Source organism: Hemitrygon akajei, chromosome 5 (genome assembly GCF_048418815.1).
Source record: "Hemitrygon akajei chromosome 5, sHemAka1.3, whole genome shotgun sequence".
Classification (NCBI taxonomy): Eukaryota; Metazoa; Chordata; class Chondrichthyes; order Myliobatiformes; family Dasyatidae; genus Hemitrygon; species Hemitrygon akajei.
In genome coordinates this window covers 173086111-173112815 of record NC_133128.1, presented here as the reverse complement: position 1 = coordinate 173112815, position 26705 = coordinate 173086111, and the positions used below count along the sequence as shown (strand labels likewise).

General features: G+C 38.2%; 1 protein-coding gene across 8 annotated transcripts in view; it reads left to right on the top strand.

Annotated features, from left to right (window-relative positions):
• LOC140728471 (cytoplasmic dynein 1 intermediate chain 2-like) overlaps nt 1–26705 on the top strand; it is a 106748-nt gene that overhangs the window by 57791 nt on the left and 22252 nt on the right. For 5 of the 8 annotated variants that reach the window (XM_073047234.1, XM_073047231.1, XM_073047236.1 and 2 more), the window contains 3 exons: nt 6871–6954; nt 23480–23642; nt 23734–23833. In XM_073047234.1, the coding sequence (XP_072903335.1) occupies nt 6871–6954; nt 23480–23642; nt 23734–23833 (347 nt within the window). The remainder of the gene's footprint in view (nt 1–6870; nt 6955–23479; nt 23643–23733; nt 23834–26705) is intronic. The other 3 variants (XM_073047237.1, XM_073047233.1, XM_073047235.1) reach the window with 1 other exon arrangement.

Below are 26705 nucleotides of genomic sequence, written 5' to 3'. Positions count from 1 at the left end.
CAATACTTCACTAGCATCCCATTTAACTGCAACATAAGTTCCCAGCTCCTGTACTCAGTGCCCTGATTGATGAAGGCCAGCATGCCAAATGCCTTCTTTACTACCCTATCTGCCTGCGATGCTTCTTTCAGCCATCTTTGCACTTGGACTCCTCGGTCCCTGTGTTCTAAAGCACTCCTGGGGCCCTACCATTCATTGTATAATTCCTATCCTGGTTTGTTTTCCCAAATTGCAAGTACCTCACATTTGTCTGGATCGGAAAATATTTGCCAATCCTCAGTCCACATACTAAGCTGTTTGAGATCCTCCTGCAATTTTTCATACATTGTACTGTTATGACCCCAGCCCCCTCCTTTGTGAGATTCGCAAGAGCCCTAGTCAAGGGGGGGTCAAATGACCCAAGAGAGAGAGGGAGACGTGCTGAAGACCACGTTCCCCCGGGAAGCAGAATAAAGCGACTCTTTGACTATTGTCTCATGAAGACCACGTGTAAAGCCCTCGGGCAAAGTGGGCTGGTCGCTCAACAAGACAAAAACCTCGGACATAGCCATTGTCTTGGGAGACACCTTTGTGGGATAAGGAACTGGCCTACGTGCAAAATTTCAGGGCAATGTGAGGTGGGTGATGGGGGAAGGATTGCCTCGCCCCCCACCCTGATGGACATCTACAACCCTGCCAGTCCAGATAAAAGGTGGGCTGCCGAGGCGGGGCGCCAGACGCACCAGAAGATACGCGAGAATTCCTGCGACCGCGTTTTGAGAGCGACAGCCGGTGGTGGGATTCGTGTGCGTCCTTTCCTTGCCTGGGATTGGCGACCTCACCACGGAAGAACGGCCTAGCTACAGGGGAAGCCACAGATGAGAGTCCATTCCCCAACGAGACTTCCGACTACCTCCTACAGGTTGGAAAACCTGTCGGGTAAATGTTTCATTCTCTCTCTCTCTTTCTAACAAAAGTGCACCAACGCGACACCACGACAACGGCAGCGGGTGGAACTGCAGTGACCGCAAAAAGACTTTTAAATATCCAGTAAACAATATATATCTACATTACCCCTAGACAACGATAGAGCTTATTTCTGATTGATTATTACTATACCTGTGCTTTAGATTGAGTTGTGACGACGTATATGATCTGAATGTTTTGTATTAACCATACGTTTGTGCCCCTTTATAAATAAAAACGTTTGAAAATAGTAGCATCAGGCTTCGGTAGATCCATCTATCTTTGCTGGAAAATTACCCGGTTACTGGGGAACGTAACTGTACACTGTCTGCAACACCATCTATTTGAAAACTTACTAACCACATCCAGATCATTTATATGTGGCATAGCATTAGACACCAGAGTGAATAACCGTCGTTCATTGCCTGCTGCTGTTTCATATCTCTATTTTTTTAACCAAAACTCAGGATTACAAATGTCGCCTTTGCCAATATTAGGATTTCAGAATTTGTTCAGGTAATTGGTCAGTAATTGAAAGATCAGATTTCAACCCTATGAAATCTGATCTTTCAACCCAGGAATTTCACAGCAAAATTGACCCATTTGACCTGATGTTTCTGTGCTGGTACTAAAAGAGGAAATCCCTTCCTACAGCTTGTGATCCATTGCACTGCAGATCACATCCAGTAGTATTAAAATGTGAGTGGTGTTTCTACCTCTACCACCACTTCAGATCATGAGTTCCAAAGCTCTCCAATTTTTGGAGTCAAAAAATTATTTTCCTCATTTCAGTCTACACAATCTATACCACCACCTATTTTAGTATTCATAGACTTAGTAACTATGTCTTGTATATTCACATCCAAATAGCAAAGTTCTCAGTACCAGCTACATGGCACAGCACTAGACATAGGCCTCTAATCCAAGAACAACCCTCAACCATCAACCCCTGAGCCAATTATGAATCCAGTTTGCTATCTTCCCCCTAGATCCCATGCAATCTGACCTTCCAGACTAGTCTGCCATGACTGAGCTTGTCAAAGACCTTGCTAAAGTGTTCTCTGAAAGTGGCCTAATGTGCTTTAGAATTCCCTGTGCTGTAGTCATTAGTGTTTCATGTGTCAAGTTAGCACAGAAAAACAAACTTGCCATAAAAACAGAAAATGCTGGAAACCCCCAACAGGTGTCTCTGACCTGAAACAATATCTCTGTTCTTTCCACAGATATTGTTCAGGCATGCTGAGTTTTCCCAGCACTTTTTTAATTTCAGATTTACAGCATTTTAAGTTTTTTAAAGATTTTTTTCCAGTAACTTTACTGTATACAATGTGCACTACTGAAAATAGTATTTTTGGTTGTTTGTTCAACAAATCATTCACAGTTATGTGTTCTTCCATTTTATGATTGTTGTCCTTTCAGATCTCTTATAATAATAAAATAACTTTCTCTTTCAGATTAACTTCAGAATTAAATTGGCTCTGTTTTATGTAATTTCAAATATGTATTCTATTATTAGAAACAGATACTTTATGATGATGTGTACAGAAATTTTGAAGTGTCACTGGTCAGTTTCAACAGAGATACCACTATTACAGGGTAATATTGACTTAAGGTAATCATTCTGTCTCTGTGTATATATTATTTTTCAATAAATGTATCTGTATTTCCACTTTAAGATGATTCCATGTGATGTAAAATATAGTTATTATAGTATAGAGTTTCTGGTCTTGAGAAAATGTTCATTTTAAAATTATGTAATGTTAAGGTTTTGGCTTTGATTTTATGTAAAGCTGTCAACAAAGTGACATGGGGTGGCAAGCACACCTGCAGAGATTATTTTAATCTTTGGTGTCGCGTTTCTAGTTTTGTGCTTGAACAGCTTTGGACCCCTACTATGACAGACTGCTTTCAGATTAATAGATTGTTCAGTGTATAAGTGATTTCTGTGAAAGGATGTGCGTCTTCTGTGTCTCAGTGTGATTATTTTTGAAAAAAAAGCTTTCATTTTTAAGTAGCACAAAAGCTATAATTGGTACACTTTGTACGGAAGTGTCAGTGTATGAGAGATTGGAATCACTATGAATTCTTTTTAAGCATTTCTTCCCCTCTGCACCACCGCCTCCTCAGTGGGGTCATGCAGATCACTAGCTTCTCCTGAAATGGCCATTTTCTCTGGCAGGTGTATTATACCCTGTGTTTTCAGATTGTTTTTTCTTTCTGAATGGATTGCAGGTTGATTGCTCTGGCTACATTCTCAGAGAAAGGGCTGACAAATGCAGCAGTGCTTGCTCAAAAGGCAGTGATTACTGTTTTCCTTTGCAGCTGATTGAAGCCCTTGAAAGGAAAAATTTTAACTTTCCAATTTGGTTGCAAGTATGAGCATATCTGCAGGATATTGAAATTGTTCATGTTATCAACCCATTTCTGTAAACTTGTCAGAATGGTAGGCAAATTCAATTTATATTTACTGCTAAATTTACACATACGATTATCATTTTTATAAAGCAAAAGTTAATACCGTAGTGTGCATTTCACCACTATTTTTCTAAACTCTGGGGGTGGCTTAATTACATTTATTGTCTGCATAAATGTGTTTGTTGTAAGGACACAAAAATCCTTATAACAAACACATTTGTGTTAGTGTGGCTTGGCAGCTGTTGTAGCCTTCATGATGTATTTTATTCAGTCTTCAGCCTGAATAGTTGCCTTTAACTCCCCTGGTGGGCCAGTAATTACAGTCTTGCTGTTGGAGAAAATGTGATTGGAGGCAGTCAGGCAGAAAATTTTGTGCCATCCCAGTGCCACTTTGTACTGGAGAACATAATCTCAGTAGTACCATCTGTTCTTTGTTGTCTAGTCATCTGGACTAGCTGCTGAGACCTGATTTGGGCAGCTGGTTCCTATTCTTTGACCAACTCATTTCATGTAGCCCTCAGTAAATAAACTGACTTGTCAAACCAATAGCTTCCAAAAATCTTTGTATTCAGTTTCTTTAAGTATAGGAAACCTTCTAGGAGGTAGGAGCAATGAGAAACATGTAATGAACTAGTGTGGAATTTGAAATTTAAACCACATGAATCAAGGCAACAGAAGGAGGATGGCAAAAGTAGAACTAAATTTTAATAATAATAAACTTTGGTCATGTGGATTATATGTTTATCAAGATTGTCCAATAGAGACTCATCTTCTGCTTGCTTATTGCTTAACAATGCAATCAGTTCCATAATTCCCACGATCAAGGACAATAAAAGCAACAAATGGAAAACTTTTGCTTCCAAATTGTGCTTGTGAAATTATAGCTTCATTTTGGCTTGTTGCAAATTCTAAAATTCTTTATCAGTGTTATGAGAATATTATCAACACAAGAATTGCAGCTCTTAATAAGAGGTTATATATTCCCAGTGTCACTAAGAATGTTTTGCATTACACACATTTGCAAGGGATTACTAAGACAATATTAGTAGAGGGATTCATTCGTTTTGGTTCAGATTTAATTCCTTTAAATCTACCAAGCGATCATGGTAAATTTTGAGAAGTTGCATGCTTTAGCAGGCCCTGAGGCATTTTGTAATCACATTGAAGAAAGTTTGACATGGATGCTGTGTTCTGTGGATTTCCAGTTAAGTGCCAGTATTCCTGGAACACCAAAGCAGGAACAGTACTAAAAGAGTCTTTGGACTCCCGAATTAGAAGCAGACTTCAACTGAAGGACTCTGATATCAAAGACCAAGATCTCAAGAGAATTGAATAAAGTGATAGGATACTTCTGTGGCAGTTGGTCAAAGAAATGGCAGCATTACGACAAGCTTTCACCCCTTTTCCCATTGAATGATCGAATACTTTTATTTCATTCTGTGGAGTTTGCTTGAGAGAACCATGTGGAAATTTGAGATGGAAAGCAGATTGTTTTAATTATGGATAGCCGATGCAAATTTTTACCTTGTATTGTTTGACAATGGTTTCTTCTCCAATTTTTGCTATTTTAAATTGACCTAGTTATTGCCTTTTCTAATAAAACTAGAACTTGTTTTATCAACCAGATTTCTTTGCAATCAATTAACTGAGTTCTTTTTAGAACATCAGGTCCAGAACACAATTAAGTAGAATGTGCTGTTCAGAAGGAAAACCCTACTAGAAAGTCTCCTTATTGGTGATAAAATTATTATTTTTTTAAATTGTAAGTTGAATCCTGGAACACCATTTTATAAAGAGTAAAAGCTGCCCCTGATGTTCTACAACATACAAGAGTCCATGATCTGCTTTCATTTGGTTAGTATAAATCAGAACTAGGTCACGAGGCTTAATCCTGAGTATGGGTAGAGGGCTGTTGTTTAAAGCATTAAACGTTATCATGTGCTTATACCTTATTTTATATTAAATGAGAGGTAATGTTTGACTGTCTAACTGAGAGCTGAAGCTTCTGCTTGTTGATTTTGATATAAAAGGTTTTAAGAAATCTAATAAAGCAGAATATAAGAACAGAGAAATATTGAGGTTCTGGAAGATACCGCACATCTGGAAAATCTTTGCTCAGTCTGTCAACCCCAGTATTATTGGGTTGGCTGGGGGGGTGGGGCTGATGGCTAGGTGCTATATTCATAGGGAAAGGTACTTTTCATTACTTTCCTCAGTATGAATCTGTGTCATTTGCTCGTGCCGAGAAATGTAAATTGATAATACATAAAATTTGTGTTTAAAACACTCCTCAAAGCTGAATTTTACAATGTTTCAAATTTTTCGGTAAGATTTGTAAATTCTATAAGGTAGAATTTCTGTTATCCGAACAGCTGTATGCAGAATTTTTGAAGAGTTTCAAAAGGCTTGTTGAATATTGTTAAATAAAGCATTACCTGGCAATAAGTGCTTTTATCCCAATACTGAAATGACTGGATCCAGCTCCATTACGAGTGCCACCCTCCACACCATCGAGCCCATCTTCAAGAGACAATCCCTCAAGGAGGTGGCATCCATTACAAGGGTCACTCGGCATTTAGGAGATGGCCTCTTCTTGTTATTAACATGAGGGAAGAGGTACAAGAGCCTGAAGCCCCATACTCAACGATTTAATAACAGCTTTTTGCCCTCTGCTGTCATATTTCTGAATCATCCATGAACACTACCTTGTTAGTTTTATGTATTTTTTTATAATATATAGCAATTTTAAGTTTTTGTTGCTACCGAAAAAACCCCACACCATTTATATCAGTAGTAATAAAACTGATTCAGATTCTGGAAGGATAAGGATTGTCAATGTGCATGTTGTTTGACATATTTTTCTTCTGACAATTTTCTCTTTCCTCTTATCTGTACTTCTTTCCTATTGTATTTGTTTATGATGCTGCAATGATAACTCATGTCTATAGAATGATAAAATGATAGAAGTTCAAAAGCCATGTTTGAAATTCTGAAGTATTTTAACTTACGGTACCATCAGAAAATTGAACATATTCAGATTGGCTTCTTTGGTGTTTTTTACATATCTTAAATGGAGTCCAAGTGTATGGTGAAACATACTTTTTCCCAATTTTCAAATCTATTTGACTTACAGCTAATAAGCTGTGAACAAGATAAAAAGCTGCTAAGTGTCAGTACATCTGACAATAGAAACGTCAAATGAAGTGATTGTCATGCCATTTTCAAGATAGAATGAAGCTATTAGATAGTTCATTGCCTTGACATTGATGGCCTGAAGATTATGAGTAATCATGTAGCTCTTCAGACAGTTGCAATTTATCTTTCTCCATTTTTAATAATGATCTTAGAAATATTTCTTGAGATAATCAAAATTTACATGATATTAACTTCAGAAAAGGCACATTTAATATGAAAACTTCAGGACAATATCAAAACAATGTAATGGGAGATGAGGTGTTTCAGGATGTCTGAAGGGCTACAGTATTGAATTTCATGATTGTTATGTTTCAGCAGAAGAGGAGGAGGAGGAAATTGTACCCAAGCAAGTAGTTGAACCAGAACCAGTACAAGTACAGAAAGAAGAAGATAAAGAAGGTATTTTGGGGTGAAAATTGTTTTGAAAAGTTCTTTAAAATTGAAATTTGTTTTAAATGCTTTGGGTGCTTAGTCCATAAAAGCTTTATACCTAATGATGACCATGTACTGTCTGTTGCTAATAGTAAATATTTTATACAAAACTAGAGCTCTCAACAATGAAAGAATATTTTTTGCCTCAAGATTATCCTTGGGTCATATTATTTTCCTTTAGATCTTGTGTAGCAATTCTGTTTATCCTTTAAATTGTACCGAATTACAATTTTGTGTTAAATGGTTTCATTTCACATTAATACTGGCTTTCTCCATTTTACTTTTGGTGCCAAAGCCAGTTAGGAAACTCAGTCAGTCCTATGACTGATCAGGTAACTCAGTGCCGATAAAAGCCAGACTCTTATAATTACAGGGCATGATGAGGAGAAGATGATCTTTTTCTGTTTTTCTTACCTAATCTCTGAACTATAGATGTAATCCATTGTAACGCATACAAAATGCTAGAGGAACTCAACAGGTTAGACAGCATGAATGGAAATGAATGCACAAACTGATGTTTCGGGGTTGAGACCATTCATCAGAACTGGAAAGGAAGGGGAAGAAGTCAGAATAAGAAGGTGGTGAGAGGGGAAGTAGTCCAAGCTAGAAGGTGATAGGTGAAGCTGTGGGTGAGGGGAACTATTGGAAGTTGGAGAAATTGATGTTCATGCAATCAAGTTGAAGGCTACCCAGCAGAATATGAAGTGTTTCTCCTCCAACCTGAGAGTGGGATCATTCATTCATTCATTTATCACTTTATTTCTTCCTTCCTTCCCTCCCTTTATTTATTTATCAATCACTCTATTTATCTATCTATCATGTAATTGATTGATTGATTGATTGATTAATTAATTACTTTCTTTATTGTTGCCAAACAATTGAAATTCACATTAGGCAGAAAATGGTGTTGGGTAGACTGATGGGACTGAAGGCTGATAAATCCCCAGGGCCTGATGGTCTGCATCCCAGGGTACTTAAGGAGGTGGGTCTAGAAATCATAGACGCATTAGTAATCATTTTCCAATATTCTGTAGATTCAGGATCAGTTCCTGAGGATTGGAGGATAGCTAATGTTATCCCACTTTTTAAGAAAGGAGGGAGAGAGAAAAAAGGGAATTATAGACCAGTTAGCCTGACATCAGTGGTAGGGAAGATGCTGGAGTCAATTATAAAAGATGAAATAGTGGCACATTTGGATAGCAGGATCGGTCCGAGTCAGCATGGATTTACGAAAGGGAAATCATGCTTGACTAATCTTCTGGAATTTTTTGAGGATGTAACTATGAAAATGGACAAGGGAGAGCCAGTGGATCTAATGTACCTGAACTTTCAGAAAGCCTTTGATAAGGTCCCACATAGGAGATTAGTGGGTAAAATTAGAGCACATGGTATTGGGGGTAGGGTAATAACATGGATAGAAAATTGGTTGGCTTAACGGGTCCTTTTCAGAATGGCAGGCAGTGACTAGTGCGGAAAAGAAGCTAGACTGCGCAAGCGTGTGACGCAGCGCGCCTAGGTTTAAAAGAAAGACCGCCATATACAGCGGCTATCATCGGAGTGGACTGAGTCAGAGTGGGAAGGCTTCGGCGAGAAACAGGCAGAGGCGAGGGTAGGTTCCAGTAAGTTTCTGTTTTCCTTTTTTTTTTGTTCAGACTAGAGAATACGCCAGGCAGGATGTTGCAATGCTCCTCTTGCAGGATGTGGGAAGTCAGGGAGACATCCGGTGTCCCTGACAACGATACCTGCAAGAAGTGCATCCAGCTGCAGCTCCTAATAAACTGCGTTAGGGAGCTGGAGCTGGATGACCTCCGGATCATTCGGGAGACTGAACAGTTTATAGATAGTAGCTTCCGGGAGATAGTTACACCTAAGAAACAGGGCACAGGTAACTGGGTTACCGTCAGGTGAGGGAAGGGGAAAGGGCAGGTAGTGCAGGGTTCCCCTGTGGCCATTCCCCTCCAAAACAGGTATACCGATTTGGATACTGTTGGTGGGGATGGCTTACCTGGAACAAGCTGCTGCAGCCAGATCTCTGGTACTGAGTCTGGTTCTGCTGAGCAGAAGGGAGGGAGGAAGAAGAGGAGAGCGGTAGTGATAGGGGACTCCATAGTCAGAGGTACAGACAGGAGATTCTGTGGTCGTGACAGAGACTCCTGGATGGTTTATTGCCTCCCGGGTGCCAGGGTCAGGGATGTCTCTGATCGTGTGCACAGTATTCTAAAGTGGGAGAGATATCAGCCGGCTGTCGTGGTACACATCGGTACCAATGACATAGGTAGAAAGAGTCAGGAGGTCCTGAAGAGTGAGTACAGAGAGCTTGGTAGGAAATTGAAAAAAAGGACCTCAAGGGTAGTAATCTCCGGATTGCTGCCTGTGCCACGTGCCAGTGAGGGTAAGAGTGGGATGCTGTGGCAGATGAACACGTGGCTGATAAACTGGTGTAGGGGGCAGGGTTTCAGATTTCTAGATCATTGGGACCTCTTTTGGGGCAGGTGGGACCTGTACAAGAGAGATGGGTTGCACCTGAACTACAGGGGGACCAATATACTTGCAGGGAGGTTTGCTAGTGTTATTGGGGAGGGTTTAAACTAGATATGCAGGGGGATGGGAACCAGAGTGCCAGAGTAGATAGTGGAACGGGGGTAAAAGTAAATGATGTTAGTAATTCATGTAAAGTCACATATCGTAAGGTTGTGTGTGGTGGTAATAATCTTCTGAGGTGTGTATATTTCAATGCAAGGAGTATTGTGGGAAAGGCAGACGGGCTGAGGGCCTGGAGTGACACGTGGAATTATGACATCATAGCCATTACTGAAACTTGGCTACAGGAGGGACAGGACTGGCAGCTCAATGTTCCAGGGTTCCAGTGTTTCAGACGTGATAGAGGCAGAGGGATGAAGGGTGGGGGGTGGCTTTGCTAGTCAGGGAAAATATTACAGCAGTGCTTCGGCAGGACAGATTAGAGGGCTTGTCTACTGAGGCCATATGGGTGGAGCTGAGAAACAGGAAAGGTATGACCACATTAATGGGGTTGTATTATAGACCACCCAATAGTCAGCGAGAATTGGAGGAGCAAATCTGCAGAGAGATAACAGACAGAAAGTTGTGATTGTAGGGGATTTTAAATTTCCACACATTGATTGGGACACCCATACGTTTAAAGGTCTAGATGGGTTAGAGTTTGTGAAATGTGTTCAGGAAAGTTTTCTAAATCAATATATAGATGTACCAACTAGGGAGGATGCAATATTAGATCTCCTATTAGGAAACGAGTTAGGACAGGTGATGGAAGTGTTTGTGGGAGAGCACTTTGGTTCTAGTGATCATAACGTCATTAGTTTCAACTTGATCATGGATAAAGATAGATCTGGTCCTCGGGTTGAAGTACTAAACTGGAAAAAGACCAAATTTGAAGAAATTAGAAAGGATCTGAAAGATGTAGATTGGGACAGGTCGTTCTCTGGCAAGAATGTGATTGGTAATTGGGAGGCCTTCAAAGGAGAAATTTTGAGAGTGCAGAGTTTGTATGTTCCTGTCAGGGTTAAAGGTAAAATGAATAAGAATAAGGAACCTTGGTTCTCGAGGGATATTGGAACTCTGATGAAGAAGAAGAGAGAGATGTATAACATGTATAGGAACAGGGAGGAAATAAGATGTTTGAGGAGTATAAAAAGAGTAAGAAAATACTTAAGAAAGAAATCAGGAAAGCTAAAAGAAGACATTGAGGTTGCTTTGGCAGTAAAGGTGAAGGATAATCCTATGAGCTTCTACAGGTATGTTAAGAGCAAAAGGATAGTAAGGGATAAAATTGGTCCTCTTGAAGATCAGAGTGGTCGGCTATGTACGGAGCCAAAAGAAATGGGAGAGATATTAAATGGGTTTTTTGCATCTGTATTTACTAAGGAAACTGGAATGGAGTCTATAGAAACAAGGCAAACAAGTAGGGAGGTCATGGAACTTATACAGATTAAAGAGGAGGAGGAGGTGCTTGCTGTCTTGAAGCAAATCAGAGTAGATAAATCCCCAGGACCTGACAAGGTATTTCCTCGGACCTTGAAGGAGACTAGTGTTGAAATAGCAGAAATATTTACAATGTCGATATCAACGGGTCAGGTGCCAGAGGATTGGAGGATAGTTCATGTAGTTCTGTTGTTTAAAAAAGGCTCAAAAACGTAAGCCAGGAAATTATAGGCCGGTAAGTTTGACATCGGTAGTAGGTACATTATTGGAAGGAATACTAAGAGATAGGATCTACAAGTATTTGGATAGACAGGGACTTATTAGAAAAAGTCAGCATGGCTTTGTGCGTGATAGGTCATGTTTAACCAATCTATTAGAGTTTTTTGAGGAAGTTACCAGGAAAGTGGATGAAGGGAATGCAGTGGATGTTGTATACATGGACTTTAGTAAGGCCTTTGACAAGGTCCCGCATGGGAGGTTAGTTAGGAAGATTCAGTTGCAAGGTATACATGGAGAGGTAATAAATTGGATTAGACATTGGCTCAATGGGAGAAGTCAGAGAGTGGTAGTGGACGATTGCTACTCTTGAGTGGAGGCCTGTGACTAGTGGTGCGCCACAGGGATCAGTGCTGGGTCCATTGTTATTTGTCATCTATATCAATGATCTGGATGATAATGTGGTAAATTGGATCAGCAAATTTGCTGATGATACAAAGATTGGAGGTGTAGTGGACAGTGAGGAAGGTTTTCAAAGCTTGCAGAGGGATTTGGACCAGTTGGAGAAATGGGCTGAAAAATGGCAGGTGGAGTTTAATGCGGACAAGTGTGAGGTATTGCACTTCGGAAGGTCAAACCAAGGTAGAACATACAAGGTAAATGGTAGGACACTGAGGAGTGCAGTAGAACAGAGGGATCTGGGAGTACAAATACATAATTCCCTAAAAGTGGTGTCACAGGTGGATAGGGTCGTAAAGAGAGCTTTTGGTACATTGGCCTTTATAAATCAAAGTATTGAGTATAAGAGTTGGAATGTAATGGTGAGGTTGTATAAGACATTGGTGAGACCAAATTTGGAATATTGTGTGCAGTTTTGGTCACCTAATTACAGGAAGGATATTAATAAGGTTGAAAGTGCAGAGAAGGTTTACAAGGATGTTACCGGGACTTGAGAAACTGACTTACAGAGAAAGGTTGAATAGGTTAGGACTTTATTCCCTGGAGCATAGAAGAATGAGGGGAGACTTGATAGAGGTATATAAAATTATGATGGGTATAGATAGAGTGAATGCAGGCAGGCTTTTTCCACTGAGGCTAGGGGAGAAAAAAACCAGAGGTCATGGGTTAAGGGTGAAAGGGGAAAAGTTTAAAGGGAATATTGGGGGGGGCTTCTTCACGCAGAGAGTGGTGGCAGTGTGGAATGAGCTGCCAGATGAAGTGATGAATGTGGGCTCATTTTTGACATTTAAGAAAAACTTGGACAGGTATATGGATGAGAGGGGTTTGGAGGGATATGGCCCGGGTGCAGGTCAGTGGGACTAGCAGAAAATGGTGTGGCACAGCCAAGAAGGGCCAAAAGGCCTGTTTCTGTGCTGTAATGTTCTATGGTTTTATGGGTACCGCAGGGCTCTGTGCTGGGACCGCAGCTATTTACAATATACATTAATGATTTAGATGAAGGGATTAAAAGTAACATTAGCAAATTTGCAGATAACACAAACCTGGGTGGCAGTGTGAAATATGAGGAGTATGTTAGGAGAATGCAGGGTGACTTGGACAGGTTGGGTGAGTGGGCAGATGCATGGTAGATGCAGTTTAATGTGGATAAATGTGAGGTTATCCACTTTGGTGGCAAGAACATGAAGGCAGATTACTATCTGAATGATGTCAAGTTAGGAAAAGGCGAAGTACAACGAGATATGGGTGTTCTTGTACATCAGTCACTGAAAGTAAGCATGCAGGTACAGCAGGCAGTGAAGAAAGCTAATGGCATGTTGGCCTTCGTAACAAGGGGAGTTGAGTATAGGAGCAAAGAGGTCCTTCTGCAGTTGTACAGGGCCCTGGTGAGACCACACCTGGAGTATTGTGTTCAGTTTTGGTTTCCAAATTTGAGGAAGGACATTCTTGCTATTGAGGGAGTGCAGCGTAGGTTCACGAGGTTAATTCCCGGGATGGTGGGACTATCATATGTTGAAAGATTGGAGTGACTGGGCTTGTATGCACTGGAATTTAGAAGGATGAAAGGGAATCTGATCGAAACATATAAGATTATTAAGGGATGGACACGCTAGAGGCAGGAAACATGTTCCCGATGTTGGGGGAGTCCAGAACCAGAGGCCACAGTTTAAGAATAAGGGGTAGGCCATTTAGAACAGAGTTGAGGAAAAACTTTTTCACCCAGGGAGTTGTGGGTCTATGGAATGCTCTGCCTCAGAAGGCAGCAGAGGCCAATTCTCTGGATGCTTTCAAGAAAGAGTTAGATAGAGCTCTTAAAGATAGCGGAGTTAAGGGATATGGGGAGAAGGCAGGAACAGGGTACTGATTGTGGATGATCAGCCATGATCACAGTGAATGGTGGTGCTGGCTTGAAGGGCTGAATGGCCTACTCCTGCATCTATTGTCTATTGATACTAGAGCGTACAATCATCACAGCGATATTTGATTCTGCACTTTGCGCTCCCTGGAGTACAAATCAATAGTAAATATAATAAAAATTTAAATTATAAATTATAAATTAAAAAAAGGGAAAGTAAGGTAGTGCCAAAAAAAACCAAGAGACAGGTCCAGATATTTGGAAGGTATGTGCCAGATCCGGGTCAGGATCCGTTCAGCAGTCTTATCACAGTTGGAAAGAAGCTGTTCCCACATCTGGCCGTACGAGTCTTCAAGTTCCTGAACCTTCCCCCGGAGGGAAGAGGGACAAAAAGTGTGTTGGCTGGGTGGGTCGAGTCCTTGATTATCCTTTTTCTTTTCAAATCTTTTTATTGATTTTGAGAAAAAAACATAAGTAAAATATAAGTACAAAAACATTTGAGAGTACACAATAGATTCATTAATAATCAATTATGTATTAATCAATGTAAAAAGTCTCCCAAACTTATAATATTAATATGAAGGATTTAAAAAGAAAAGCAAAAAAAAACCCCAAAAAAGAAGAAAAAAAAACAATATATATAAAAAAAAACAACTAACATGGGCAATTGTATAATGTTAAATACATACAGTAGTGCCAATGACTCCGAACCTCCATTTATACAATTCAGGATGGGAACAATAAGGTTCAGGATCAGACCATTTAATTCGCATGAAAATGTTGAATAAATGGTCTCCAAGTTTCCTCAAATTTAACTGAGGAGTTAAAGACCACACTTCTAATTTTTTCTAAACTCAAACAGGAAATGGTTTGAGAGAGCCACTGAAATACAGTTGGAGGATTAATTTCTTTCCAGTTCAATAAAATAGATCTTCTAGCCATTAGTGTAACAAATGCAATCATTCGCTGAGATGAAGCAGATAGACACATATTATCTATCATAGGTAGACCAAAGATTGCAGTAAAAGGATGCGGTTGAAGATTAATATTTAAAACTCTTCAAATGATATTAAAAATATCCTTCCAATAGCTTTGTAAACAAGGACAAGACCAAAACATATGGGTCAATGTAGCAATATCAGAATGACATCTATCACAGGTTGGATTAACATAAGAATAAAATCGAGCAAGTTTATTTTTAGACATGTGGGCTCTGTGTACAACCTTGAATTGTATTAGAGCATGTTTAGCGCAAATAGAGGATGAGTTTACCAATAATAAAATTTTTTCCCATTGCTCAGTAGATATAGGGCAATGCAATTCTTCCTGCCATTCCTTCTTAATTTTTTCTGATATATCTGGCTGTACCTTCATAATCATATTGTAAATGATAGCTACTAAACCCTTTTGATAAGGATTAAGAGTTAGAATTCTCTCTGTAATGTCCAATGGACATTCTTTCGAAAAAGACTTTAATTCATTATATAGAAAATTTCTCATTTGTAAGTATCTAAAAAAATGGGTTTTAGATAAATTGTATTTGTTAGATAACTGTTCAAAGGACATAATGTTATCATCCAAAAACAGATCACGAAAACATGTTATACCTTTTGTTTTCCATAGGAAAAAAGCTTGATCTATAGATGATGGCCGAAAGAAGTAATTAGATATTATAGGACTTGACAGTATAAACTTATTCAAGCCAAAAGATTTACGAAATTGAAACCAGATTCGTAATGTATACTTAACTATGGGATTAGTTATCTGTTTATTAATTTTGAGTAACGAAAAAGGAAGTGAAGATCCTAAGATTGAGATCAATGAGAAATCTTGCACAGATTTACATTCCAAATTTACCCATTGTGGACCAGCTACTGTAGTCAATTCTTGTGTCCAAAATATCAAATACCGTATATTAACTGCCCAATAGTAAAATCTTAGGTTTGGTAAAGCCAAGCCGCCCTCCTTCTTTGGCTTCTGTAAATATTTTTTACCTAATCTAGGATTTTTGTTCTGCCACAAATAGGAAGATATTTTAGAGTCAACCATATCAAAAAAAGATTTAGGGATAAAAATTGGTAATGCTTGAAATAAATATAGAAATTTAGGTAGTATCATCATCTTAATGGCATTAACTCTGCCTACCAAAGACAAAGATAGTGGGGACCATCTATTAGCAAGTTGCTTAATTTGATCTATTAAGGGTAAAAAATTAGTTTTAAACAGATCTTTATGTTTTTTAGTAATTTTAATACCTAAATAGGTAAAATAATCTGTAACGATTCTATATGGTACATGATTATAAATTGGAATATACATATTTAATGGAAAAAGTTCACTCTTATTAAAATTCAATTTATAACCAGAAAAATTACTAAATTGAGCAAGTAAAGAAGAAATAGCAGGAATAGATCTTTCAGGATCAGATATATATAATAACAAATCGTCCGCATATAATGATACCTTATACATCGTCTCTCCACGGGTAATGCCTAAAATATTGGGTGATTCACGAATAGCTATAGCCAAGGGTTCTAAAGCAATATCAAATAATAAAGGGCTCAAAGGACAACCTTGCCTTGTACCGCGAAATAATTGAAAAAAAGGGGATTTTTGATTATTGGTAAAAACCGAAGCTAAAGGTTTATGATATATTAACTTAATCCATGATATAAATTTTGATCTAAAATTAAAATGTTGCAATGTATTGAATAAATATGACCATTCGACTCTATCAAATGCTTTTTCGGCATCCAAAGAGATAATACATTCTGGGATTTTAGATGTAGAGGTGTAAACAATATTAATTAATTTTCTAATGTTAAAAGATGAATAGCGATTTTTAATAAATCCGGTCTGATCCTCAGAAATAATCCGAGGTAATATATTTTCTAATCTAATAGCTAAAATTTTACTAAAAATCTTAAAATCCGTATTCAGCAAAGATATAGGTCGATAGGATGCACATTCAGTCGGGTCTTTATCTTTTTTAAGAATTAAAGAAATAGAAGCTTCATAAAAAGATTGTGGTAGTTTACCTATACTTAATGCATCTTTAAAAATTTTACAAAGCCAAGGAGAAAGTATAGAAGAAAAGGATTTAAAAAATTCTACGGAAAAACCATCTGGACCTGAAGCTTTACCCGAGTTCATTGAAAAAATAGCCTTTTCTATTTCAGACTCGGTAATAGGTGTATCCAAAAATACATTATCTTCAACAGTTACTTTTGGAATATTCAATTTCCCTAAAAATTCATTCATAATAGAAGAGTCCTTAGTACATTCTGATTGATATAAGGAATTATAAAAATCTTGAAAGGCTTTATTTATCTCTTTATGGTCAATCGTCAAAGTACCATCTTGTTTACGAATCCTAGTAATTTGTCGCTTATCTGAAGCAATTTTCAATTGATTAGCTAGTAGTTTACCTGACTTATCTCCATATGTATAAAATTGAGCTTTCGATTTAATTAACTGACTTTCAATCGAAGAGGTTAATAGTAAACTATGTTCCATTTGGAGTTCCACTCTTTCTTTATAAAGTTCTTTACTAGGAGTTGATGAGTAGATCTTATCAATTGCCTTAATTTTATCAACTAATGTTAATATTTTGGAATTAGTTCGTTTCCTAACTCCAGCAGAATATGAAATAATCTGTCCACGAATATATGCCTTAAAAGTATCCCACAAAATTCCACTAGAGATCTCTGCTGTAGAATTTATTGAGAAAAACAAATCAATTTGCTGTTTAATAAAGTTAATAAAGTCAGAGTCCTGCAAAAGAACAGGATTAAGCCTCCAACTTTTCGTACTAATATATGAATCCGTCACCTTAATAGATAACTTCAAAGGTGCATGATCAGATATGGTAATTGAGTCATATTTACAATCCATGACATCTGTAAGTAAATGCTGATCAATGAAAAAGTAATCAATTCTTGAATAACTATGATAGACATGGGAAAAGTATGAAAACTCTTTGTCATTAGGGTGTAAAAACCGCCAAATTTCACAAATAGCTGAATCAATCATAAAGGAATTAATAAGAGAAGCCGATTTATTCGGAAAAATTTGAATGGGCTTGGATCTATCCATCACAGGGTTTAAACAACAATTAAAATCCCCGCCCATTATCAATCTATATTGATTCAGATTGGGAAAGGATGTAAATAAACATTTAAAAAATTCAGGACAATCAGTATTTGGAGCATAAACATTAACTAGAAGAACTTTTTGATTACAAAGTAAACCAGTAATAAGCAAAAATCTACCCTGCGGATCTGAAATTGTTTCATGATGTATAAAAGCAGTAGATGAGTCTATAAAAATAGACACACCTCTCACTTTGGCTTGCGCATTTGAGTGGTACTGTTGGCCCTTCCAGAACCTAAACAAGCGCTGACTATCCATCTTCCTTACATGAGTCTCTTGTATAAAGATAACATTAGCATTAATTCTATGGAATACTTTGAATACTTTTTTCCGTTTGATCGGATGATTTAAACCATTAGTATTCCAAGAAACGAAATTAATAGTCTTAACCATCTTGACAGTATATATTACAGTTAATACATAAGTTCGAAAGAAAAGTGAACTCATGAACCCGGAAGAAGGAAATAAGTTCAAAAGGAAACCGGAAGTCATAGCACTGCAGCCATTTTTGTAGTTTCATATGCACCCATAAAATAAAACTAAGCAAAAAACAAAAAAAGAAAGAAAAATCCCCCTCCCACCACCCTTGAAACCCCAAGAAAAAAGGCAAGCGAGCGAGCTAATACTAAAACTACCCCCATGTCTCAAGACGGCAACTCGAACGTAATAGAGTTAAGAAAATACAAACAACCCACATTATAAAAAGGGTTAATACTACAATAGTTAAGATATAAAATTAGTGTTATAAATGTATATAAACAAAAAAGTTAAAAGAAAAGAATTAAAACAATAAATAAAAGTTTCAAACTTTCAAATACATCAAAACAGTTATGACGCTCCAAACACTGGAGTCATTCGGGAAGAAGAAACGCCATTTTTTTTCCCTCAGTCTTAATATTCAGATGTTAAAAGTATAAAAGAAAGCGTATATCGTTTTTTATTTTAAAAAAAAGAAAAACAAAAGAGAGACCCTAATCGGTCATTTTCAACGCTAATAGATTAATAATATGAAAAACTATAAAATCAGCATAAACCCAGCAGAAAAAAAAGAAAGCTTTAATCGTATATAAAAAAATATATGCAAGCCATATAAAAAAAAAAGAAAGGACCCATATATCAATCCATAATAGATCCAAATCTATAGGCTAAATTACACTGATCAGCCCAATAGAATGTCATTGATCCAGGAAACCTTGAGCATCCGTTGATTATCCTGGCAGCACTGCTCCGACAGCATGTGGTGTAAAGTGAGTCCAAGGTTTGTGTGATGTGCTGGGCTGTGTTCACGATCTTCTGCAGCTTCTTCCGGTCTTGGACAGGACAACTTCCATACCAGGTTGTGATGCACCCTAGAAGAATGCTTTCTACAGTGCACCTATAAAAATCATTGTGGCAGTAGAGGAGGCCGTAGACTGATATGTTGGAAGGGAATGGAGATTAAAATTAAAATGGTTGGCAACTGGGAAATCCAGCCTTTTGCAGATTGACCAAAGGTGCTCGACAAAGGGACCCCCCCCCCCCCCCCCCCAATCTACGTTGGGTCTCACCAATGTAGAGGCTGCTGCATGAGGAGCACAGGATATAGTAGGCAACCCCAACAGATTTCCAGGTGAGCTGTTGCCTCACCTGGAAGGACTGTTTGGGGCCCTGAGTGCAGGTGAAGGAGGTGGTGAAAGGACAGGTGTAGCACATCTTCTGCTGGCAGGGATAAGTGCCAAGAGGGAGATTATGGGGAGGGATGAATGGACAATGGATTCAAGGAAAGAACAATATCTGCTTAAAAGCAGAGAGTGGGAGGGAGGTAAAGATGTGTTTGGTTGTAAGGTCCAGTTGAAGATGGCAGAAATTGCAGAGAATGATATCTTGGATGCAAAGGCTCATAGAGTGGTAGATGAGGACAAGAGAAATTCTATCCCTGTTAAGGTGGCAAGAAGATGGGGTAAGTGCAGAAGTCTTGGAAATGGAGGCAATACAGTTGAAGGTAGCATTAGTGACGGAGGAATGGAAACCCAGTCCTTTTAAGAAGGAGGGCATCTCTAATGTCCTGGAAAGGAAAGCCTCGTGCTGGGAACACTTGTGGAGATGAAGGTGCTGAGAACAGGGACAGAGGTATAGTCAAGATAGCCATGGGAGTTGATAGATTTATTAAAGATACTGGTAGACAGTTTGTCTTCAGAAATGGCGGATAAATTTCCCCCTTCCTCTACCCTCCTCTTTAATTCCCACTCTGGCTCCTCTCTGCCTATTCTCTTCTCCTTGTCTGCCTATCACCTCTCCTGGTGTCTGTTCTCTTTCCCTTTCTTCCAGGGTTCACACTTCTATCAGATTCCTTCTTCTCCAGCCCTTTACCTTATCTAACTATCACCTCCCAGCTTCTTTCTTCATCCCCCCCTCCCACACCCACCTGGCCTCATCTATCACCTTCTAGTTTGTATTCCTCCCTCCTCCCCCAACTTCATATTCTGGCTACTTGTCCCTTCCGTTCCAGTCTTGATAAAGGACCTTGACTTGAAAAGTCGACTATTAATTCATTTCCATAGATGCCGCTTGACCTGCTGAGTTCCTCCAGTATTTTATAAACGTTGCTTTGGATTTCCAGCATCTGCAGAATCTCGTGTTTACGATGTAATGGAAAGGATGGTTCCTGATTTCTTGGTATTTGCTATTGTGCCCCAAAGCATTATGTTTATGTCAGCAGAAAATTCCTTTATAAATCAGGCAAGCAAAAATATTGCAAATAATGAGTATTTATTAGCTGGGTTTGAGGTTCTTAAATTCATCCTGGGGAAGACAGATTTTGAAATTTTGCAAAACAATGTCAGGAGTTAGAACGGCCATTTTTCTGATTGAGCCTTATCCAAGTAGTATTCTCCCATGTGTTACGGATTCAAGCAACAATAAATATATGAGTTAGGCAGGGGTTTTAATAACAAATAACACGTTTATTAAAAACTGAAAACAACCCCCCCAAAAGTAAACAAACCACTCATGTAACCGGAAATCAGCTGCTGTGCGGCAGCTTAAACAGTTCTTAAAGCAATGAAGCTTAAACAGTTCTTAAAGCGATGTTGCAAAAACAGTTCTTCAAAGTAGTATTGCAAAAGTTCAAAATGCTCACAGTCCATTTAAGGGAGAGACTTTTTTAAGACGATTTAAATTCTCTTTCACGTCGTGTTGCTTCGGTTCCCAAATCGAACTTTTCCCACGAAGAATTTATGAAACGAAACGGCTTAAAGGCACTGACCTTTCCTTTACAACACTGTTCCCAATCTTTTCTGATATTTCACAGGGATTAACATGAGAATAGTCAACGAATTCCTTCCGAATAAGGATCAAACAAGGTCGAACCTGTTTCACTGTCGAAATCGATTCTCCTCGATCTTTTATCTCCCGAACTCCGATCTTCACTCTCCACTGAATCTCAACTAACAGTGTTATAAAGAAACTGCTGGCAATGACCTTTTAAACTTTAGGCATTAAATAAAACTTCATCTTTCAACTAAACTGCATCATAACATTAAATCATGCAGTGGCATGAAGTCAACATGACAAATCCAGCCACGAACTGCCCCTCCTCACAGGGAAGGGTCCTCCTTTTATACCCTGTAAAAAAAACCTGTCACATGACCTCTACTGGCGGGAAAATGACGTCACTCCACCATCACAAGACCACTACCTCAAGTCCAGTATAGCTTCAACCCCAGTCACGTGTACGTAACACATGAGACTGGGTTTAAGTGACCCCAGTATATTTGCAAAGCATCTTATAATTTCCCAAGAGATCACATATTCCCTGATTTGTTGTTTGAAAATTTATTTGATACTGATTTCCTTTTAGAGTTTGTATTTCCTTGGTCTACTTAATTTGACTTTTTTATTAGTTGAGATCATATTTGTTGTTCTTATAACATTTTTTAATGCAAAGATATATTTCAGTTTAACTATTTTAAATGTCTCAGCAAAAAATCCATAGATTTCCAGTTGAATGCAATATTGCATTAACAAAGGCTGCATTAAACATTTTGTGCTCTTACTGAAATTAAGCAATGTTTATCTTTTGAGTTTTAACATTCCCTGTTGCTCCTTTTAATTTCCATCAATATTTTGTGATATGGTGTGCTTTCATTGTTGCCAGTTGTTGCATTACGCAGTAGCGTAGTGGTTACCACAGTGCTTTACAATACAGGTGACCTGGGTTCAATTCCTGCTGCTACCTGTAAGGAGTTTATACATTTTCCCTCTGTCTGTGTGGGTTTCCTCTGGGTGCACTGGTTTCCTTCCACAGTCCAAAGATGTACCAGTTGACAGATCTCAATAACTAAATAAATTAGTCTAAGTGGCAATTCAAAGCTTGGAAAGGACATGAAGAATGACTTGGGAGTATAGACTAGATTAGAGGTTGGATGAAAATTCTAATTGAATCTAATCTTATCTTTTCCTTGATATTCACAAGTTTAATTGCTAAGGCTTTGTAATTGGTCAGACTGCATTTGGAGTATTGTGAACAATTTTGGGGCCCTTATCTGAGAAAGGATTTGTTGATATTGGAGAGGGTCCAGAGTAGGTTCACGAGAATGACCCCAGGAATGAAAGGAGTGTTTGATGGCTGTGGGCTTGTACTCATTGGAGTTTAGAAGAATGACAGGAGATTTTGTTGAAACCTATCAAAAACTGAAAAATCTAGATTGAGTGGATGTGGAGAGAATGTTCTCAATAGTGGGGGAGTCTAGGACCGGGGCACAGCCTCAGAATATAAAGGACGTCCCTATAGAACAGAGATGAGAAGGAATTTCTTTAGCCAGAAGTTGGTAAATCTGTAGAAGTCATTGTCACAGATGGCTGCAAAGGCCAAGTTATTGGGTATATTTAAATGGAGGTTGATAAATTCTTGATTAGTAAAGGCATCAATGATAATGGGGTTGAGAGGGAAAATAATCAGCCATGATGGAATAGTGTGGGCTGAATGGCCAAAATCTGCTCCTGTGTCCTATAGTCTAATTTTTAGGGCTGTCAATAAATTTTAAAATAGCTTTAATTCTGTACTTCCTTGGTAACTTCTTTAAGTTCCACAGCCTTGAGATTGCACACACCATCAATACTTTCCTTTGCCTCCTGCCATTGGCTTGGGACCATGTTGCCCATCATCAGATAGGTTTCTTCATTCACTGCTGTTTTGTCATAAATCAATATTGCAAAAGGAGAGAAGCAAGGATGTTGCAGAGCGGTGTCAGGATTTGAATAAGAGGCAAGCTTGAGAGTTAATGAGATCATGTTGGATGAGGGTGTACAGAGAGAGAGAGAAAATGAGGAGGGGAAAGTGAAGGTAGGAGAGAGCCTACTTTCTTCCATCTGTTCACCCACTGTGTTTGTCTGCCCTTCTTTCCCTTCTTTCTCACTTCACCTGCCCATCAATATCGAACTATGTATTTCTACTCCATTGCAGGTTCTAAAGGTTCATCCTTGTTGTGCACCATCACATGGAGACACTTATGTAAGGACACTTTTGGCTAATTAGTATGGAATAGCACAACGATTAAGTTCCTGGGTCCATCAAGACTTGAATTTAAAATCCGCGGTGGCAGCTATGGCTTTCAACCTGGCAATTCTGAATTTTTATTAAATGCAGTTTGCCTTATAGTTAATTATTATAAAATAACTAGATCATCATAAAAAATCCACGTAGTTCAGTAACACAATTCGGGGGGGAGAACTGTCATCTGGTTTTTAAGATTTATTCCTGACTTAAAATTTTGCTAAGATTAAGATGCTAAATAGATTTAATAATTATATAATGAAAACTGTTATGAGATTCTGAAGGAGGAAAAAAGCTTTGTTTACCTCATTTTATAGGTGTACCTCATGAACTTACAGAAGAAGAAAAACAGCAGATAATTCATTCTGATGAATTCCTCACATTCTTTGATCAGAGCACTAGAATAATTGAACGAGCTCTTGCAGAGCATAAAGACTTGTTTTTTGACTACAGTGGCAAGGATTTAGAAGAAAAAGAAGGGTAATATTTAAATTCTTTACTGCATTTCTAGTGAATACAGTATTTCTGATAAACTAATCAATGGTTTTGACTGCATTTTGTTTCCTAATAGAGAACTCCAAGGTGGAGCTAAACTATCTTTAAATAGAGAGTTTTCTGATGAACGCTGGTCAAAACATCGTGTTGTTACATGCATGGACTGGTCACCTCAGGTAAACTGAAGATTTTTTCATGCATTTGAATTGTACAAAATATCTTTTAAAAGTGGGCCATTTTTGAAAAGTCTGATTTTTATTGTTGATCCAGAGAAGTTTTAGTATTTATTATTTTGGATTAAAATGTCAAGATAACTAAAGTCTAGTCCCAAAAAAACTTTTAAATTGACATTACTTCACATTGCTTAAGTAATCCAACATGATCCTAAATTTAAAAAATGTGTGAAACCAACTTTTTGTATTACACCTGTCTGGGATCCTGTTTTATGTTTTTCTTATTGTTAAAAATTAACCATTGCTGGGAACTCTGATTGTTTAACTGAAGTTAAACAAGAACCAGCAATGAATCAATCTAGAGACCCTTTTTGCAGGTACTAGTTCAAGTCAAATTGATCGACTATCATCAAAAGTAATATTCCGTCTGGTTTTGATTCTGTTGTTGATTTGACATAAAGCACAGAATTAAATAAAATAACACAATTATTTCTATTTTAATGTAGCTTAAATCCATGTTCAATATAAGAATTTTAGAGCTTGTATGTCAAAGTGGAATTTCCACTTTCTGGTATAGAAATTGGTGATTATAGAAACTCAGTTTTGCACATTTGTTGCCATCATATCAATTAAGAGCTCTATAATCTAGATAAAATTAAGTTTAATCTTTCATAGACTGTGGGATTGACTTGTCTGAACAAAAAAAAATAAACATTAATGGACTGAGTAGACTTTGTCCAACTGAAAAAGAATTTTTGTGCTTTTAGATAGGTTTCATAGGCAGAGGACATTACAGTACAGGTCCTTCAGCTCACGAGGCTGTGCTGAACTAATTAAACTAATGATGCCTAATTTCACTAATCCCTTCTGCCTACACATGGTCTGTATCCCTCCATTCTCTGCATATTTATATGTCCATGTAAGTGCCTCTTAAATATCTGCCTATCTAATCATATCTGCCTCTACCTGGCAGCACATTCCAGACTCCTACCTGGATTCTGTTTCAATATTACTCATTTGTTCAAGAAAAAAAAAGGAAGAATTTCAAAGTTCTGGTTGGTTATGGGTTGTCAGTGCTCATTTGTAGGGGCAAAAAGATGCATCAAATACAAATATCTGAGAAAATAACAAATATGAAATAAATTTATTGTACTAATGTCATTTATATGGATTTTCTAATAACATTTTTAAAATCACAATACTTGTGCATTAAGGGTAAATTTGTAAAAGGTGAAAAACAGTTTGATGATTAACAATATCATTTGAATGGGGCTTGCAAGCAGTTTAGTTTCAAGGGTTAGTGTTAACCATCTTGAATATAGAGCAGTGCAGTATAGGAAAAGGCACTTCAGTCCACAATGTCTGTACAGAATGATGCCACATTGAGCCAACTCTCTTCCAGCTGTATGTGATCCTTCATTTCCTGTATATTCATGTGTCTTATCTAACAGTCTCTTAAAATATGACTATTGTATCTGTTTCCATTACCACTCTAGCAGCCTGTCCAGACACCTACATCATCTTGGCAAAATGAGAGCTTGCTCAATGCTTCTCGTTTTGCATTTCTTCCCTCACATTAAATGCATATCCTCCAGTACATGATATTTCTACCCTGGGAAACAGATTCTGACTCTTTGCCTCTGTCTCTCATGAATTTATAAACTTCTGTCAGTTCTGTCCTTAGCCTTTGCCACTCCAGTAAAAACAACATAAGTTTGTCCAAACTCCCCTTGTAGTTCATACCCTGAAATCCAGGTAACATCCTGGTAAATCTCTTCCCCTTTCCAAAACCTCCACATCCTCTCTGTAACAGGGCTACCGAGAATTACATGCAATACTCCAAGCATGGCCCAACCAAAGCTTTATATAGCTACCACATGATTTCCTGGCTGTTAAACTTAGTGCTTCAATTAATGAAGGTAAATATACCATATATTTTCTTTACCACCCTATCTGTTTACATGGCCACTTTAAGTGAGCTATGGACCTGAATCCAAAGACCCATCTGTACATTAGTGCAGCTAAGTGACTACTTTCCCCTTATATTAGATCTCCTAAAGTGCACATCTCCCACACTTGTTCAGATTAAGCTCCCAACAACCATTTCACCACCTAAACATTCTGCTGTAACCTTGCTGCTTTGAATGTTTTTAGAAACATAGAAAATCTACAGCACAATATAGGCCCTTTGGCCCACAAAGCTGTGCCGAACATGTCCTTACCGTAGAAATTACTTAGGGTTACCCATAGCCCTCTATTGATGAAGGCCAATACACCGTATGCCTTCTTAACCACACAGTCAACCTGCGCAGTAGCTTTGAGTGTCCTATGGACTCGGACCCCAAGATCTCTCTGATCCTCCACACTGCCAAGAGTGTTACCATTAATACTATATTCTGCCAACGTATTTGACCTACCAAAATGAACCACCTCACTTATCTGGATTGAACTCCATCTGCCACCTCTCAGCCCAGTTTTGCATCCTATCAATGTCCCACTGTAACCTCTGACAGCCCTCCACACTATCCACAACACCCCTAACCTTTGTGTCATCAGCTTGTTTATTAACCCATCCCTCCACTTCCTCATCCAGGTCATTTATAAAAAGCACGAAGAATAGGGGTCCCAGAACAGGTCCCAGAACAGATCCCTGAGGCTTACCACTGGTCACCAACCTCCATGCAGAATATTTAATTTGTGCAGCAAATTGTATTAGAAATGATATTTTTTTTAAAAAAGATAAGTGAGATTGAGATTAGGTAAAAGGATGTAAAGACACTTCAAGGAGATAATCACAAGATGAGTGAGTCAACAAGAACACGGCAGATACAATTTGCTGTGTAATTTCCAACTGTAATTCCTATTGGGAATCCAG